This window comes from Lynx rufus, unplaced genomic scaffold (assembly GCF_022079265.1).
Source record: "Lynx rufus isolate CCGP_SWC_20201006 ecotype Redwood Valley unplaced genomic scaffold, mLynRuf1.p SCAF_1, whole genome shotgun sequence".
NCBI classification, from domain to species: Eukaryota; Metazoa; Chordata; class Mammalia; order Carnivora; family Felidae; genus Lynx; species Lynx rufus.
This window is the reverse complement of record NW_025814823.1, coordinates 142,197,501-142,212,004: the sequence shown is the minus strand read 5'-3', so window position 1 is coordinate 142,212,004 and position 14,504 is coordinate 142,197,501. Positions and strand designations below refer to the sequence as shown.

General features: G+C 35.1%; 1 protein-coding gene across 2 annotated transcripts in view; it reads left to right on the top strand.

The window, feature by feature from the left end:
- The window catches only part of AP3B1 (adaptor related protein complex 3 subunit beta 1), a 264,833-nt gene that overhangs the window by 155,450 nt on the left and 94,879 nt on the right, over positions 1-14,504 (top strand). For both annotated transcript variants that reach the window (XM_047088352.1, XM_047088361.1), the window contains 3 exons: positions 4,022-4,208; positions 5,164-5,294; positions 10,637-10,745. In XM_047088352.1, coding sequence (XP_046944308.1) covers positions 4,022-4,208; positions 5,164-5,294; positions 10,637-10,745 — 427 coding nt within the window. The remainder of the gene's footprint in view (positions 1-4,021; positions 4,209-5,163; positions 5,295-10,636; positions 10,746-14,504) is intronic.

Sequence of the window (14,504 nt, the reverse complement as noted above, 5' to 3'; positions counted from 1 at the left end):
CAGAGGAAAACATGGGAAGTTTGAGGTGGGTTGTAGATGAAATATGTGCAAGAGACGGTCCTGCCATAGATCGTTAGAGAGTGGTCAGAACACTGTCACTTCGCTACTTCTGTCATTTATTGTGCAGCGTAAATCTAAAGCCTATGTATTTTATTATTGGGAAGTTCTTTCTTTATCTTGTTATAAACCCAGCAGCAATCATTTCTTAAAGATGGAAGTGTAGACTTAATGAAGAATGAAGTACTGACTTTCTTTCTCAGTACTCACTGTGCACAAAATGTTTATCAGTGTTTACCAGCCACTATGAGAGTTGTGGTGATGTCACCGACCACACAACGACCAGAAGATAAAATGTACTGAAAAAAGATCAGCATCTATTTAAAAAGTTGAGTTGTAGGGATGAGCTCTGGGTGTTATATGTAAGTGACAAATCACTAAATTCTACTGCTGAAATCATTATTACACTATATGTTAACTAACTTGGATTTAAATACATTTTTAAATTTTTAAAAAGAAGTTAAGAGTTATTTTAAGAAGATTGTGTCTCCAGGGACGCCTGGATGGCTCAGTAAGTTAGCGACTGACTTCGGGCTCAGGTCATGTTCTCACAGTTGGTGAGTTTGAGCCCCGCATCGGGCTCTGTGCTGACAGCTCAAGGCCTGGAACCTGCTTCAGATTCTGTGTCTCCCTCTCTCTCTCTCCCCTCCCCTGCTCACGCTCTGTCTCTGTCTTTCTCAAAAATAAATGAACATTTAAAATAAAAAAATAAAAAATAAAAAATAAATGAACATTTAAAAAAAAAAAAAAAAGAAGATTGTGTCTCCAGACGACAAATACATACAGGTACAAAAGATGTTTACATAGCTTTCTTGATACAAGATCTCATTTAGATAACTGTTTAAAAATTAATTTTCTTCATTTTTTATTCCAAGTTCTCTTTTTACATATGAAGAAGGAAGTAGTAACTATTAATGTCTTGGCTCCATTAGCAGAAAAAGGACCTAAACAATGCCAGTTTTCAAATAGAAAATTGATTAATTTTGTTACTAGGTTGATTTTTTTCACTCAAAGCTTTTGTATGTTTGTTCCATTTTGCCATAAATGGAATCAAAATAAAGCATTTGGAAGTTTATTCTGTCAAAAATGCTGTAAATGCTGTTGATTTTGCATTTTCTAAATTTGGTGAAATATGTTAAAAAGTATAAAGAGAATTACTTAAAAAGTTGTTTTTTTTTTTCTCTAAGTTTAGAGAGAGAAAGCTTAATTGGGGATAGGAGCAGAAGGGAAGAAAGAATCTTTTATTTTTAATGTTTATTTATTTATTTGGGGGGGGGGTGTTTGTGAACAGGAGAGGGGCAGAGAGAGGGAGAGAGAGATCCTAAGCAGTCTCCATGCTGTCTGCACAGAACCTAACGTGGGGCTCGATCATAAGACCATGGGATCTTGACCATGAGGCAAAATCAAGAATTGGACGCTCAATCAGTTGAGCCACCCAGGCACCCTGAGAATTATTTAAAAGTTTTGTCTCATAAAAATAATTATCAAAAAAAAGTTTCATTGAATGGAGGGGTAAAAGTTACATATCAGGGCTTAACATATTTACAGATTTCAACATGAAAAAGAAAGCATGGTGAGAATATCCTTCTTTCAACAGGATTTTCTTTAATCTTACCAGATTGTCTAATGTAAAGAGGGTGTTTTCTTCATTACAAATATTATGGTCTATAGAGAAGAGTACGTTGAAAATGTCAACAGTTTTGTAATTATTGATCATAAAATTCAGTTTTGAAAAAGATTTATTAGACAATCTTACTTTTTTTAAAAAGCTCAAAATAAAGCCATATAAAAATATGTTCTTCAGAGAAATGGCAATGACTTATTATTAGAGGTACATACACCTTAGAAACTGATTAAAGTGTATGAACATATAGTGAATAATCACTCACTCCATTTCAATTAGTTTTGAAAATGGATTTTTTAAAGTATTTTTTAATGTTTATGTTTGAGAGGGAGGGAGAGAGAGAGAGAATGGGGGGCAGAGTGTGAGTGGGGGAGGGGCAGAGAGAGAGGGAGACACAGAGTCCGAAGCAGGCTCCAGGCTCTGAGCTCTCAGCACAGATCACGATGCGGGGCTCAAACTCATGAGCTGTGAGATCATGACCTGAGCCCATGTGGAATGCCTAGCCGACTGAGCCGCCCAAATGCCCCGAAAATGGATTTTTAATAGAACTATTTTATAAGGCCACCAGTGTAATAAAACAAGTTTTGTAGTCAATAAATGGATACTTTAAAAATTACAAAATTTTAATTCCTAAAAATTCCCTAACTTTCATTAGTGTCTATTAATATATTGAGGTAGTTTAATTTTCTAAAAATTAATTTTGGAGATCAGAAATGTGTCACTCCAGTAGCTCACAAAAATTAATCACTAGGTTGCACATCTGAAACTAATATAACACTGTGTTAACTACGCTGAAATTAAAATTTTGAAAATCGTTGCAATGAACAGACTAATTTTTTTCTTTATTTTAGTTGCATATTCTAAATCTCACCACTCAGAAGGACTTGAGAGTTAACCTAGTTGTAAATTCTCACTGTGCATTTGAGATAACTAAGGGTTAGTATATTTGCCAGGCTATCTCAGAAAGTTAATAACACAGTCCAGGATACCACACTTTTTTTGAGCTGTATTCCTCATTTGGTGAATATTTTGCTAATTTTCTTTAAAAATGAATTTTTCTCATTTGCAGTTGAACCACCATGGTCTACTAATTAGTGAATAGCAATTATTGGTAACCAAATTCCTAATAACTCTATTAACATTTTTCACTTGTATTTTTTATAGTTCTACTTTTTTGAAACTAGGTTAATGCTCTTTAAATACATTGTTACTGCAAGAAGGTTGCTTTCTATTCAAATCAATTATCTTAACCAATTATTATTGTAAAAGAGTTTACCACACCATTTCTATACTTTGACTTTTTGTTCTTGAATTGTCTTTAGCTGTGCCTGACTTGCTTGATTTCATTTTTTATCCTTTATTAATGTCTATAAAATGTTCTAATGTCGATGTTTATTTTTTCCATATATTATGAATCCTGTTTAATTTATAGTTACAATTGTATTTGTGTAACCTAAATTAAAACTATGCTTTTTCAATAAAGTAACTGGAGTTTAAAATTCAAACCTATTTTGATAACATTTCAAATTTGGTTTAATTACTATTAAAATTATCTCAATACATGTTAATGTAGTACATTCAAAAATTGACTTAGGAAATCTTATTACAGTGTAAAAGCTACTGTAATAAGTTGCTGCCTTACATAAATAAATAAATGACCAATATTACTAGAGGCTATAAGCAGCATGGGAAAGAAATGGAAGGAGTCTTTTATCCTAGTTTTTAGAGGGCATCAGCAGCTTGCTTTTATGAAAAAGTAACAGCTAAATGCACTGCAAATAATTTGCAGTAATCCAGTTCAGTGATTCATGTGTCTGCTTTAATGGGTCATAATTCAGGGTAAAGTAACTGAGTGCAGTCAGAGTGCAGACACTGCTTATGCCAGGGACAGTATCTCTTCATAAAACACACCTCAGGAGAAGCAGTTTGCCAGCCCCCTAATACTCTCTGATGTTTTGATGTCCTGCATATTTTTCCGATTAAGTTTTGAGTGCCATGTTTTTAGTTGTATTTCCACATTCATTATTCTCACGTAGACCCTTCAGCTGGTTTGCCATATATGATTATTTTTTTAATGATGCCTTTCTTTCCACTTCAGCAGTTTAATAATCTAGCACATGGCTGCTTCTCAGTACTCAGCATTCACCTCCCCAATACTGAAGAGGACATGTGCTTTGGCTTCAAAATTCCATTTGCAGCGTTAGAAATGCATATTCCCTACGGAACAACATTTGTTTGACATAACCATTCATTTTTATTACCTCTTTAAATATGTTTATCCAGAGTTATCAATAATCATAAATAACTGTATTCTCATCTTGTTCTGTTTTTTTCCAACAGACAAAATTGCTTACCCAGTACATATTAAATCTCGGCAAGTATGATCAAAACTACGACATCAGAGACCGTACAAGATTTATTAGGCAGCTTATTGTTCCGAATGAGAAGAGTGGAGCTTTAAGTAAATATGCCAAAAAAATATTCCTAGCACAAAAACCTGCACCACTGCTTGAATCTCCTTTTAAAGGTATTATTATCAGAATATAACGGCAAAATACACATTACCTAAAAAATTATGACAATATGTCCCATTTCTAATATATTTAAAATTTAGCTCTTAGAAAATATAAGTGATTAATATACATAAATATATAAGAACACTATGCTTTCTACTCATCTGTTCTCCAGAGCAACCTTCATATTAACGTTTTTTTATAGACCTTATTTACCTAAGTAATTTCAGTCTTCTGAGTTTATTTTTATTCTTACTAAGCAGTTCAGCTGAACAATAGATTAAAGCTGTGTTCTTCTTATTGACATTGACTTCATTCCTATTTTAAATAGCCTTATTTAATAAGGAATATAATATACCTTAATAGTGAGTTTTTACTAATTAAATACTCTATGTACACTAACATAACTTTTCTAGGAAGAATTATTTCTTAAAAATATCCCTTTATATTTAAATTTGTTTTTCAAGATGGAAGTTGACTTATTTTTTCCAGCTTTTTAAAAAGGAGTAATTTTATCAATTTAACAAGTAGCCATTAGAGTTAGAATCAAATGATTGTATACCTTGGTTTTCATATTGTTTCTTATTTAATTGTTGGTGATAAAAAGCAGTTCAGTATTGTAGAAAAACTATTAAAATTCTGAATGTGTTTGTGCTAAGACATGTATATGGATTGTTTAACTGTGCTGTCATTCTTAATATTCACAGTAAAGTAATTTTTAGAGAAGCTACATTTCAGAGCAACACCTCTAAACACACTGACTGATTAGCTTTTTTATTGACCATTATGGGGGAGATTATTGTAATCTATGGACTGAAATCAGTTTTTTGACCTATGAAGAGCTTCCTAGTTTATATTTATTCCTTGACATTTGAGGTAATATGCCAATTACCTTGAGCTCTGATTGGGATTGTTCTCTGTTATATACAGCTCATATTGTTTATTTTATATTTTCCTCTATTTTAATAGATAGGGATCATTTCCAGCTTGGCACTTTATCTCATACTCTCAACACTAAAGCTACTGGGTACCTGGAATTATCTAATTGGCCAGAGGTGGCGCCGGACCCATCAGTTCGAAATGTAGAAGTAATAGAGTTGGTAAGTTGACCTTTCTGAAATTAATTTTGTCAAGCAGTGGGAGATTCTAGAATAACTATTGTTTTATATAAAAGCTTTTTTAAGGGGTTGAAAATTGAAAATTGTTCTGGTATTTCTAAATGTAATGTATTAGATATATCTCGCTGTTTTGGGAACTGAATATTGTAGTATTCCTATGTCATTGTACATGTACTGTTCCTTTTCTTCAAGGAAATAGAGAATTGAATTCTCTGCATCAGTGCCACCCACATTTTTGGTATTGCATTTGTAGCTGTGTAGATTCAATTTCTAAGGTATTTAGTGTCATTGGATTGAGCTTTTTCTACTTTGTTTAGAGATTCATAAGCTTCCTGTCAATATTTTTCTAAATAATTTTTGCTGTTCTCTCCCAGAAAAACCATACAAAGTGTTCTTCTGGATTTTCTGGTGAACCTGTTTTAAGTGCAGCCTAAATATAAACAGGTGGCATTGTGTACAAACAATGTCCTTAGATAAGGTCATAACTAATAAGAATATTACGTTGCTTTCACATTAAAAAAAAAAAAAAAGCACATTCTGGGTGCTTTTCTGATAGGAAAGATGTATTAAACTAAGATTCAGATAACCGGAGTTCTTTACCACTGATTCCTATGAGAAAGTACATTAACCTTCCTGCCTATTAAATTTTCCACTTACGATGGATGGAAATATTTGTTACTTTATTTTTTTTAAGTTTATTTATTTATTTATTTTGAGAGAGACAGAGAGCATGCAGGCAGGGGAGGGGCAAAGAGAGAGGGAGAGAGAGAATCCCAAGCAGGCTCCACACTTTCAGTGCAGAACCCAAAGTGGGGCTCAGTGTCACAACTGTGAGATCGTGAGCCGAGCCAAAATCAAGAGTTGGACACTTAACCCACTGAGCCACCCAGGTGCCCCTTTATTGCTTTAAATAGAATAATTTCTGTAATAGGTATAGCCATGTAATTTGGTCCTTTTGAAAAATATGTTTCTCTTAACTACTCAAACTTATCCTGGCTTTGAAGCACAGCCAGAAGTGATAATAACTAATAATGACTCAATTTAACAAACCCTGGTACTTTGATAATGTTTTACACACATTATCTTGTTTAAACCTCATAATGATTGTAAATGATGGTTATCGTTGTTCCTATTTTCCAGTTGAGGAAACTAGGGTGCAGAGAACCTAAGTAAATTGCCCAAGCTTATATAGCTAGTAAGTGATGGAACTGGGATTCCAACACAGATCAGAGTCCACTATTCATGTTGTTATTGCCTACATTTTATTATGTAATGTGAAGAGAGAAAGCTTGAGCTTGTTTGCAAATCTGTGCCATTCTTAGTACTAGTACTTAGCACTGTCATTTTATGTTGTGACAAATGATCTCTGTTTAGAGGTGATTTAAAAAAATGTAAAACTTACTAAAACTAATTGTGTGTCCATTCCTTCTTGAAATTAAGTTTGTTGATTTTCACTCAGATCTGTATGCTCTTAAATACTCTTCAAAGATTGGCTTATTTGTGCAACTTTGTGTCAGATGTTAGTATACAAAGACATGTTCTTTGTTATGATTATTTCCATAGATTTAATCTCTGCTAATTTCGTATTATAGCTGCTCATTGTTTTTATGGTCTGTCCTTTTCCATTATTGGGTACATAATGCTTTGGCACATGTACAACCATCCTTTTATCCTCCTCTGCATTTCCATCCTGTCCTTCCTCCTTGCTACCCTACTCCACCAAAAAAAATTAAAATAAAAATAGTTTATCTTCCCAGAAATTGATAGCAATGCTACACAGTTTAATTTGGTTTCAGTGGTATCCTTATGTTGGCTGATGGATTGGTTGTTTGGCTGGCTTTTTCCATTGTCTTGTGCTCTTCTAAGTTTTAACTACCTTATAGGGACGGTACTTAACCTGTCTTCTCATGTTCATTTCATCTGCCCAGTTCAACAGAGACAAGTTGATTTCTTTTCCTTTTTGCTGATTGCATACTAGAAATTAATAACTGATAACTTATTGTGGAGAATAATTAAAAGTGATGGAACCTAGTTGAAGAAAACTGTCACTATCCATTGATACCATGCAGAAAACTTTTAATCAACTGGTCTCTGGACATGTTGGCTTAAAATTATACTGTAAGAGATACAATTAAGTATAAAATTAATATACCTAGTTTTATTATCCAGTGCAGCTGCAACAGTGCAGAAAGTAGTGTTCCTTATAGTCTTTCTTACCTCTCATTCTACCACCCCTCCTCCAAAGTCACATCAATGCATTTCATGCACATAGTACACTGTGTTATCCTAGTTTTACAATACCGTGATCTTATAGGATCACATTTCATTATTATGAAATATAACCTTAGTTAAGAAAAATGCCTAGGCCGGGGCACCTGGGTGGCGCAGTCGGTTAAGCGTCCGACTTCAGCCAGGTCACGATCTCGCGGTCCGTGAGTTCGAGCCCCGCGTCGGGCTCTGGGCTGATGGCTCAGAGCCTGGAGCCTGTTTCCGACTCTGTGTCTCCCTCTCTCTCTGCCCCTCCCCCGTTCATGCTCTGTCTCTCTCTGTCCCAAAAATTGTTAAAAAATAAAAAAAAAAAAGAAAAATGCCTAGGTTTAGGTAATCTGACAGGGAAACTAGTTATATTGACACCAGAAATGACTTAGAATTGCACCCTACCTTTTCCAGGATATTGGATATAACGTATATTTATATTATGATACCAATAAGTTTTGAAGATCCTTTCAAATTTTTTTGCTCAGTTCTAGAAAATCTCACCCCCTTAGGGACAGACCATCTTTTTCATATCAGAGGTATTTTACTTTGTAAACACATCTACTTTTGATATTTTATCCCTCCTAGGATTTTTCTAATTAGTCCTTCATTATTCTCTTCCTCTTCTCTTTCTCCATTATTTCTGATGCTTAGAATGATTTAATTATCATGGTCATAAAAGACTATAAAAAAGTTAAAATATTTTTATTGTTTAAAACCTAAAACTCCATGAATAAAGAGTTCATGGCCATGTCAAGATAATTTGCCTTTTTGAGCATAGAACCCTAATTTTCCTTATTTGTTAATTTGGTCTTACCCTGAAAGCCATCTAGATTAAATATTTTTTTTTTCCCCAGAAATTGATCCGGCCATTTTTTACCAGGCTTCAGAAAAAATACGTTTGTTTTAAGGATTTAAGAAAAAATATGAACTGAATTGTTTATTAAATATAGAACTTTGTTTATAGAACAGCATCTTTATTCATATTTGGAAGACAGCATTTTAAATATATATGAAAAGAAAGCAGTACTGCTGACCTTATGTATCATATTCAAATATATTCAAGTAATTTTTACTCATTTTTCTATTATTGTCCATATAGTAATTTTCCAGGTTATTGAAGCTTATCTTTTTGAGCAACATACCTTAAGCCCTAAAGTCCTCTAGATCAGTGGTTTACAACCCTGGCTGCATATTATAATCATATGGAAATCTTTAAAAACAAACCTATGTGAGACTTGCTGCAGACCATTTAAATCAGAATCTTAGGAGGTAAATCCCAGGCATTAGCTTTTTTAGAATTAGTATATTTTTTGTGTGTGTTAGTATTTTACAAAATATTCCAGTTGACTCTTACATGCATCCAGTGTTGAGAACCATTCTTAAACCTCTGTCATGCTATAAATTCCTTTACAGCAAAATATATGCTCTAGCCAGCTGGCACATAATAGGAACTCAATTGAAATTTTGATAAGAGCCTGGGTGGCTCAATCGGTTAAACATCCGATTTCAACTCAGGTCATGATCTCATGGTTTGTAGGTTTGAGCCCCATGTCAGGCTCTGTGTTGACAACTCGGAGCCTGGAGCCTGCTTTGGATTCTGTGACTCCTCTTTCTCTGCCCCTCCCCCATTGGCACTCCATCTCTCTCAAAAATAAATAAACCTTAAAAAAAATTAAAAAGAAAAAAAAATTTTTGATAAATAAATGAGTTGTAACCATTTTTGACTTCTTAAAAAATAGAGATTTGTCTGCCCTATAACAATATATGAAACAGGATTTAATTTTTTCTTGATAAATCAAAGTCACAATTATGAAAATAATTTATTTTACTTAATTCAGTGCATTAAAGTCTTTGAGGAGCTATTCACACAACTAATCATTATTGTGCCAGACACTTTTGAGATCTGTCAGTGTACAAAGTATTCAAATACCCCTGCTCTCCAGAAGCTGATGTTCTAGCAGTGACAGACTGACAATAAAAATAAATATGTAAATTGTATTTATAGTATGTTGGAAACTGATAAGTGCTGTGACCAAAATAAAATAAAATAAAATAAAAAAGAATACAGCAAAGTACAGAAGTGCCAGGTATGAGAGGTTGGAATTTTAAATAGAGTAGTCCTCTCTGAGGTGACTTTTGTGCAAAGACTTGAAGGAAGTGAGGGAGGGAGTGAGACGTGCAGTTATCTGGGGGAGAGAGCATTGGAAGTGCAGTCAGCTGGGGAAAGGCCCTTCAGGGGAGCATACCTGAGGTGTGTGAGGGAACAGTTGTGGTGCAAAGTGGGCCAGAAAGAAGCAGAAGGAGGTCAGAAAGGCAAGGGGGGGGGGGTTGGTCATGTAAGGCAAGCAGATTTTTGTAAGGGCTAGCTTTTTCTGAGTGAAATGGAGAGCTGTGGCAAGCTTTCAAACCCCACATAGGCTTGATTAGACTCAGGCTTTAATTCAGTCATTTTAGCTGCTGTGATAAGCAAATTTGGAGTTGGGGGATGGGGGGTATGATAGAAGCAAAATAAGCAGTTGCAGTAATCTGAGAGAAGATGGCTCTGACCAAGGTAGCTAAAAGCTTTTCCGTGGATTAGATACTTAGGATATGAAAGAGAAAGAGAAATCAAATATTACCTGAGGGGTTAGGCTGCTGAGATGGTTAGGATTGTTGATTTGCCTGTACTGTTTTCAGGTGTTTTGTTTTTTTTTTTTTAACTTCAGTATTAAGCTCTGATCTTTCGTTTCTTCATGCTGTTATTGTGTCTGCCTCTAAATGCCTCACATCTTCTAGAGTATATTACTTTAGTTCACATCTCTTGCAGACCAACAAATACAAAAGTCTTTTATGTAAAATAAAGTTGTTGATTTAACAGAATGCAATCTGAGTGAGGTTTGGTTTCCTCTATTTAGGAATAAAGTGGAATCAGCCTTAATGTCAGCTCTTCTAATAGTTGCCTTCTCTGTTGGGACCGGCAACTTTCTTCTGGGTTCACAGTGGATCCTGAATGATTGTTTGCCAGAAGACTGAATCCCTTAATGAGAATTCATTTATATTTACAATTTTCCTTTTTTGAAAAACAGGCAAAAGAATGGACTCCAGCAGGAAAAGCAAAGAAAGAGAATCCTGCTAAGAAATTTTATTCTGAATCGGAGGAGGAAGAGGACTCTTCTGATAGCAGCAGTGACAGTGGTGGGGTTTATGATTTATTGAAAAACTTCATTCACTAAAGCTGATATTACTGTGCCTCCAACAAAACATAAGGCCTAGTACATAATATTCACCAAGTGGGCTTAAACAAAGTTTGTACAATAATGCATTGTTTTGTTTTAAAAGTAATTTCTCATCCTTTCTCATTTGACTTTGCCTCTTGAACACCCAGCTAGTAAATGATAGAGTTGAAACAGAAACTCATGCTTTTCTGCATTCTAACCTGCACTGCCTGTTATATTCATAACATACTGGAAAACATTATATTTGATAAGCCTTTAGTGGGGCCTTTAAAAGTAACTTTCTTTTGTAGAAATGTAAAGTTTATTTTAAACATTGCACAATATGTTCTTCATCCATATTATACTCTTTTATTTCTACATGGCCCTGTATAGAGTGAAGTTAAAATTAATAAATCTCTGTGTATTATAAAGAGTCAAAGAGCTAAAATGACTAGGATAACAATATACGATGAAAAGACTATCGAGTAGGAAGGATTTAGAAGTACTGCATTTTGGCTTTGCCAACTGAGTAAGGTACCTTCCTTTCTCTGTGTCTGATCAATGAAGAAATAGAGGTGGATACTTTCAAGTCCCTTCAGCACTAAAATTCTGTGAGCAACTGACACAATGAAAAATGTATTGGAGTTACTTTTTTTTTAACTTTGTAATTTAACTTTATTTTTTTATTTTTTAAAATTTACATCCAAATTAGTTAGTATATAGTGAAGCAATGATTTCAGGATTAGCCTACAACCCCTCTAGCAACCCTCAGTTTGTTCTCCATATTTACGAGTCTCTTCTCTTTTGTCCCCCTCCCTGTTTTTATATTCTTTTTGTTTCCCTTCCCTTATGTTCATCTGTTTTGTCTCTTAAAGTCCTCCTATGAGTGAAGTCATATGATGTTTGTCTTTCTCTGACTAATTTCACTTAGCATAATACCCTCCAGTTCCATCCACGTAGTTGCAAATGGCAAGATTTCATTCTTTTTGATTGCCGAGTACTACTCCATTGTGTGTGTGTATATATATATATATGTATGTATATATATATATATACCACATCTTTTTTATCCATTCATCCATCGATGGACATTTGGGCTCTTTCCATACTTTGGCTATTATTGATAGTGCTGCTATAAACGCGGGAGTACATGTGTCCCTTTGAAACAGCACACCTGTATCCCTTGGATGCATGCCTAGTAGTGCAATTGCTGGGTCATAGGGTAGTTCTCTTTTTAGTTTTTTAAGAAACCTATTGGAGTTACTTTTACCACTCTTTTTAACAATTTACCTAAGAGGCACACCTGGGCGCCTCAGTCAGTTAAGCATCCGACCCTGGATTTCGGCTCGGGTCATGATCTCACAGTCCGTGGGGTTTGAGCCCTGCATCAGGCTCCGTGTTCACAGGGCAGAGCCTGCTTTGGATTCTCTCTCCCCCTTTCTCTCTGTGCCTCCCCTGCTTGTGTGTGCACATATGCTGGCTTTCTCTCTCTCTGTCTTAAATATTAAAAACAATTTACCTGGGAGACATCTGAGCCAAGATCAAATGACACCCTTTTCTTCTAAAACCTTTTTTCCTTGGCAGAACCAAGAGCTTTTCATTATTACTTGGTCATCCATCACCTTACTCTAAGGTAATTCATTCTTTTTCGTCTGTTCCCCCTATCAAAATCTTTATTTTCTGTATCTGATAAATTAACCTGTAATGCCTCATATCAAGCTGAAAATGGAGAAAATATTTCAATCTAGATTGTGAATGCTAAAAAATAGATTTCAGGAATGATGTTGACTATTAAGAAAGATCTGTTTGAATAGTTACAAGTGTACCATATGCATATTTGTCTACACCCCCTTTATTCATAAGCTCATGCCTGTTAATAGGCTAACTTTAAAAAAAAAAAGACTTTTTTTTTTTTTTTCAACGTTTATTTATTTTTGGGACAGAGAGAGACAGAGCATGAACGGGGGAGGGGCAGAGAGAGAGGGAGACACAGAATCGGAAACAGGCTCCAGGCTCCGAGCCATCAGCCCAGAGCCTGACGCGGGGCTCGAACTCACGGACCGCAAGATCGTGACCTGGCTGAAGTCGGACGCTTAACCGACTGCGCCACCCAGGCGCCCCAAAAAAAGACTTTTTAAAAATGTTTACTTAATACTTTCGTGAGAGAGAGAGAGTATGCGCATGCATAAGTGGGGGAAGGGCAAAGAAGGAGAGAGAGAATCCCAAGCAGGCTCCCTGCTGTCAGCACAGATCCCGATGTGGGGCTTGATCTCACCAACCATGCAGTCATGACCTGAGCCAAAATCAGGAGTTGGATGCTCAACTGCCTGAGCTACCCAGGCATTGTTTGTTGTTTTTTTTTTTTTTTAATGCTTATTTATTTATTTTGCAATAGGGAGAGAGTTAAAATATGTATTTGAAATATTCCATTGAGACTTTTCATGTGTTGATGTGAGCCATGTGGCAGCAATTTTGTGCTAGCTACTGGAGGAATACAGTAACTTTTCTCATTAGAAATTATGACATTATTTTCTCAATGAGGAAGTCTTCTAGAGGATAAACAAATTTCCTTAAGGATTTTACTAACTTGGATATTTAAATAATGGTGCCTGAGTGAAATAAGCCATACAGAGAAAGACAGATACCATATGGTTTCACTCTTATGTGGATCCTGAGAAACTTAACAGGAACCCATGGGGGAGGGGAAGGAAAAAAAAAAAAAAAGACGTTAGAGTGGGAGAGAGCCAAAGCATAAGAGATTGTTAAAAACTGAGAACAAACTGAGGGTTGATGGGGGGTGGGAGGGAGGGGCGGGTGGGTGATGGGTATTGAGGAGGGCACCTTTTGGGATGAGCACTGGGTGTTGTATGGAAAACAATTTGTCAATAAATTTCATATATATAAAAAAATAAAATAAAATAATGGTGCCTGAAGTGAACTAGACCCAGATTCATGTTGAACTCCCGTGTAATTAACATGAGAGAGTCACTTAGATGCTGTAATTTCTTCTCATTATTTATGGGATAAGTCATTTATCTGAGTTAATATATACATGTGCACACCTTTGATATCACAACAAATTTAAAATATCCTATTCGGCAGTCTTGTAAAATTTGGGTAAAATAAATTTTGCCCTTTGTAGAAGCTGATGATAATGAGTGCCTTACTGTGTGGCAGGTGTTGTTGTGTCCTCATCACCTTTATATGTTTTAAATCATTTAATCTTCACAACAGCTCTGTAAAGTAGCTAGGGTTATTATCATCATTATTGGAAAGGAAACCAAGACCCAGAAAGATTGAATAACTTTCTCAGTCTTTTAAGTTGTAAGTGGCAGAGCTAGGATTTGAACCCAGACATTCCAATTTGAAAGCCCATGCCTGTAACCACCGTCTGCTATTCCAAAAAAATACGGGTAATCTTAGCTTTTCACTGTGTGATACATAAATCAATCCTCATAAATTAGATATTATTTACTTATTATAATATGTTCCTGCCTAAGGGCACTTCATCAGATAGATAATAGATAGGACAACAGTCTGTCCTCTTATCTGGGCTAAAGCTTTGCACCTATAATCATTTCAGATAGTAAAAATGATACTTCATGTTTCAAATACACATAAATACACTATACATATCACTTCTGTGAAGAGTCCTAGTATAACACAATTTATACATAAAACATTGCAGTGTTTACCTCTACAATGTCATTTTATCATCTGTTTGACCTATGGAAAGTGC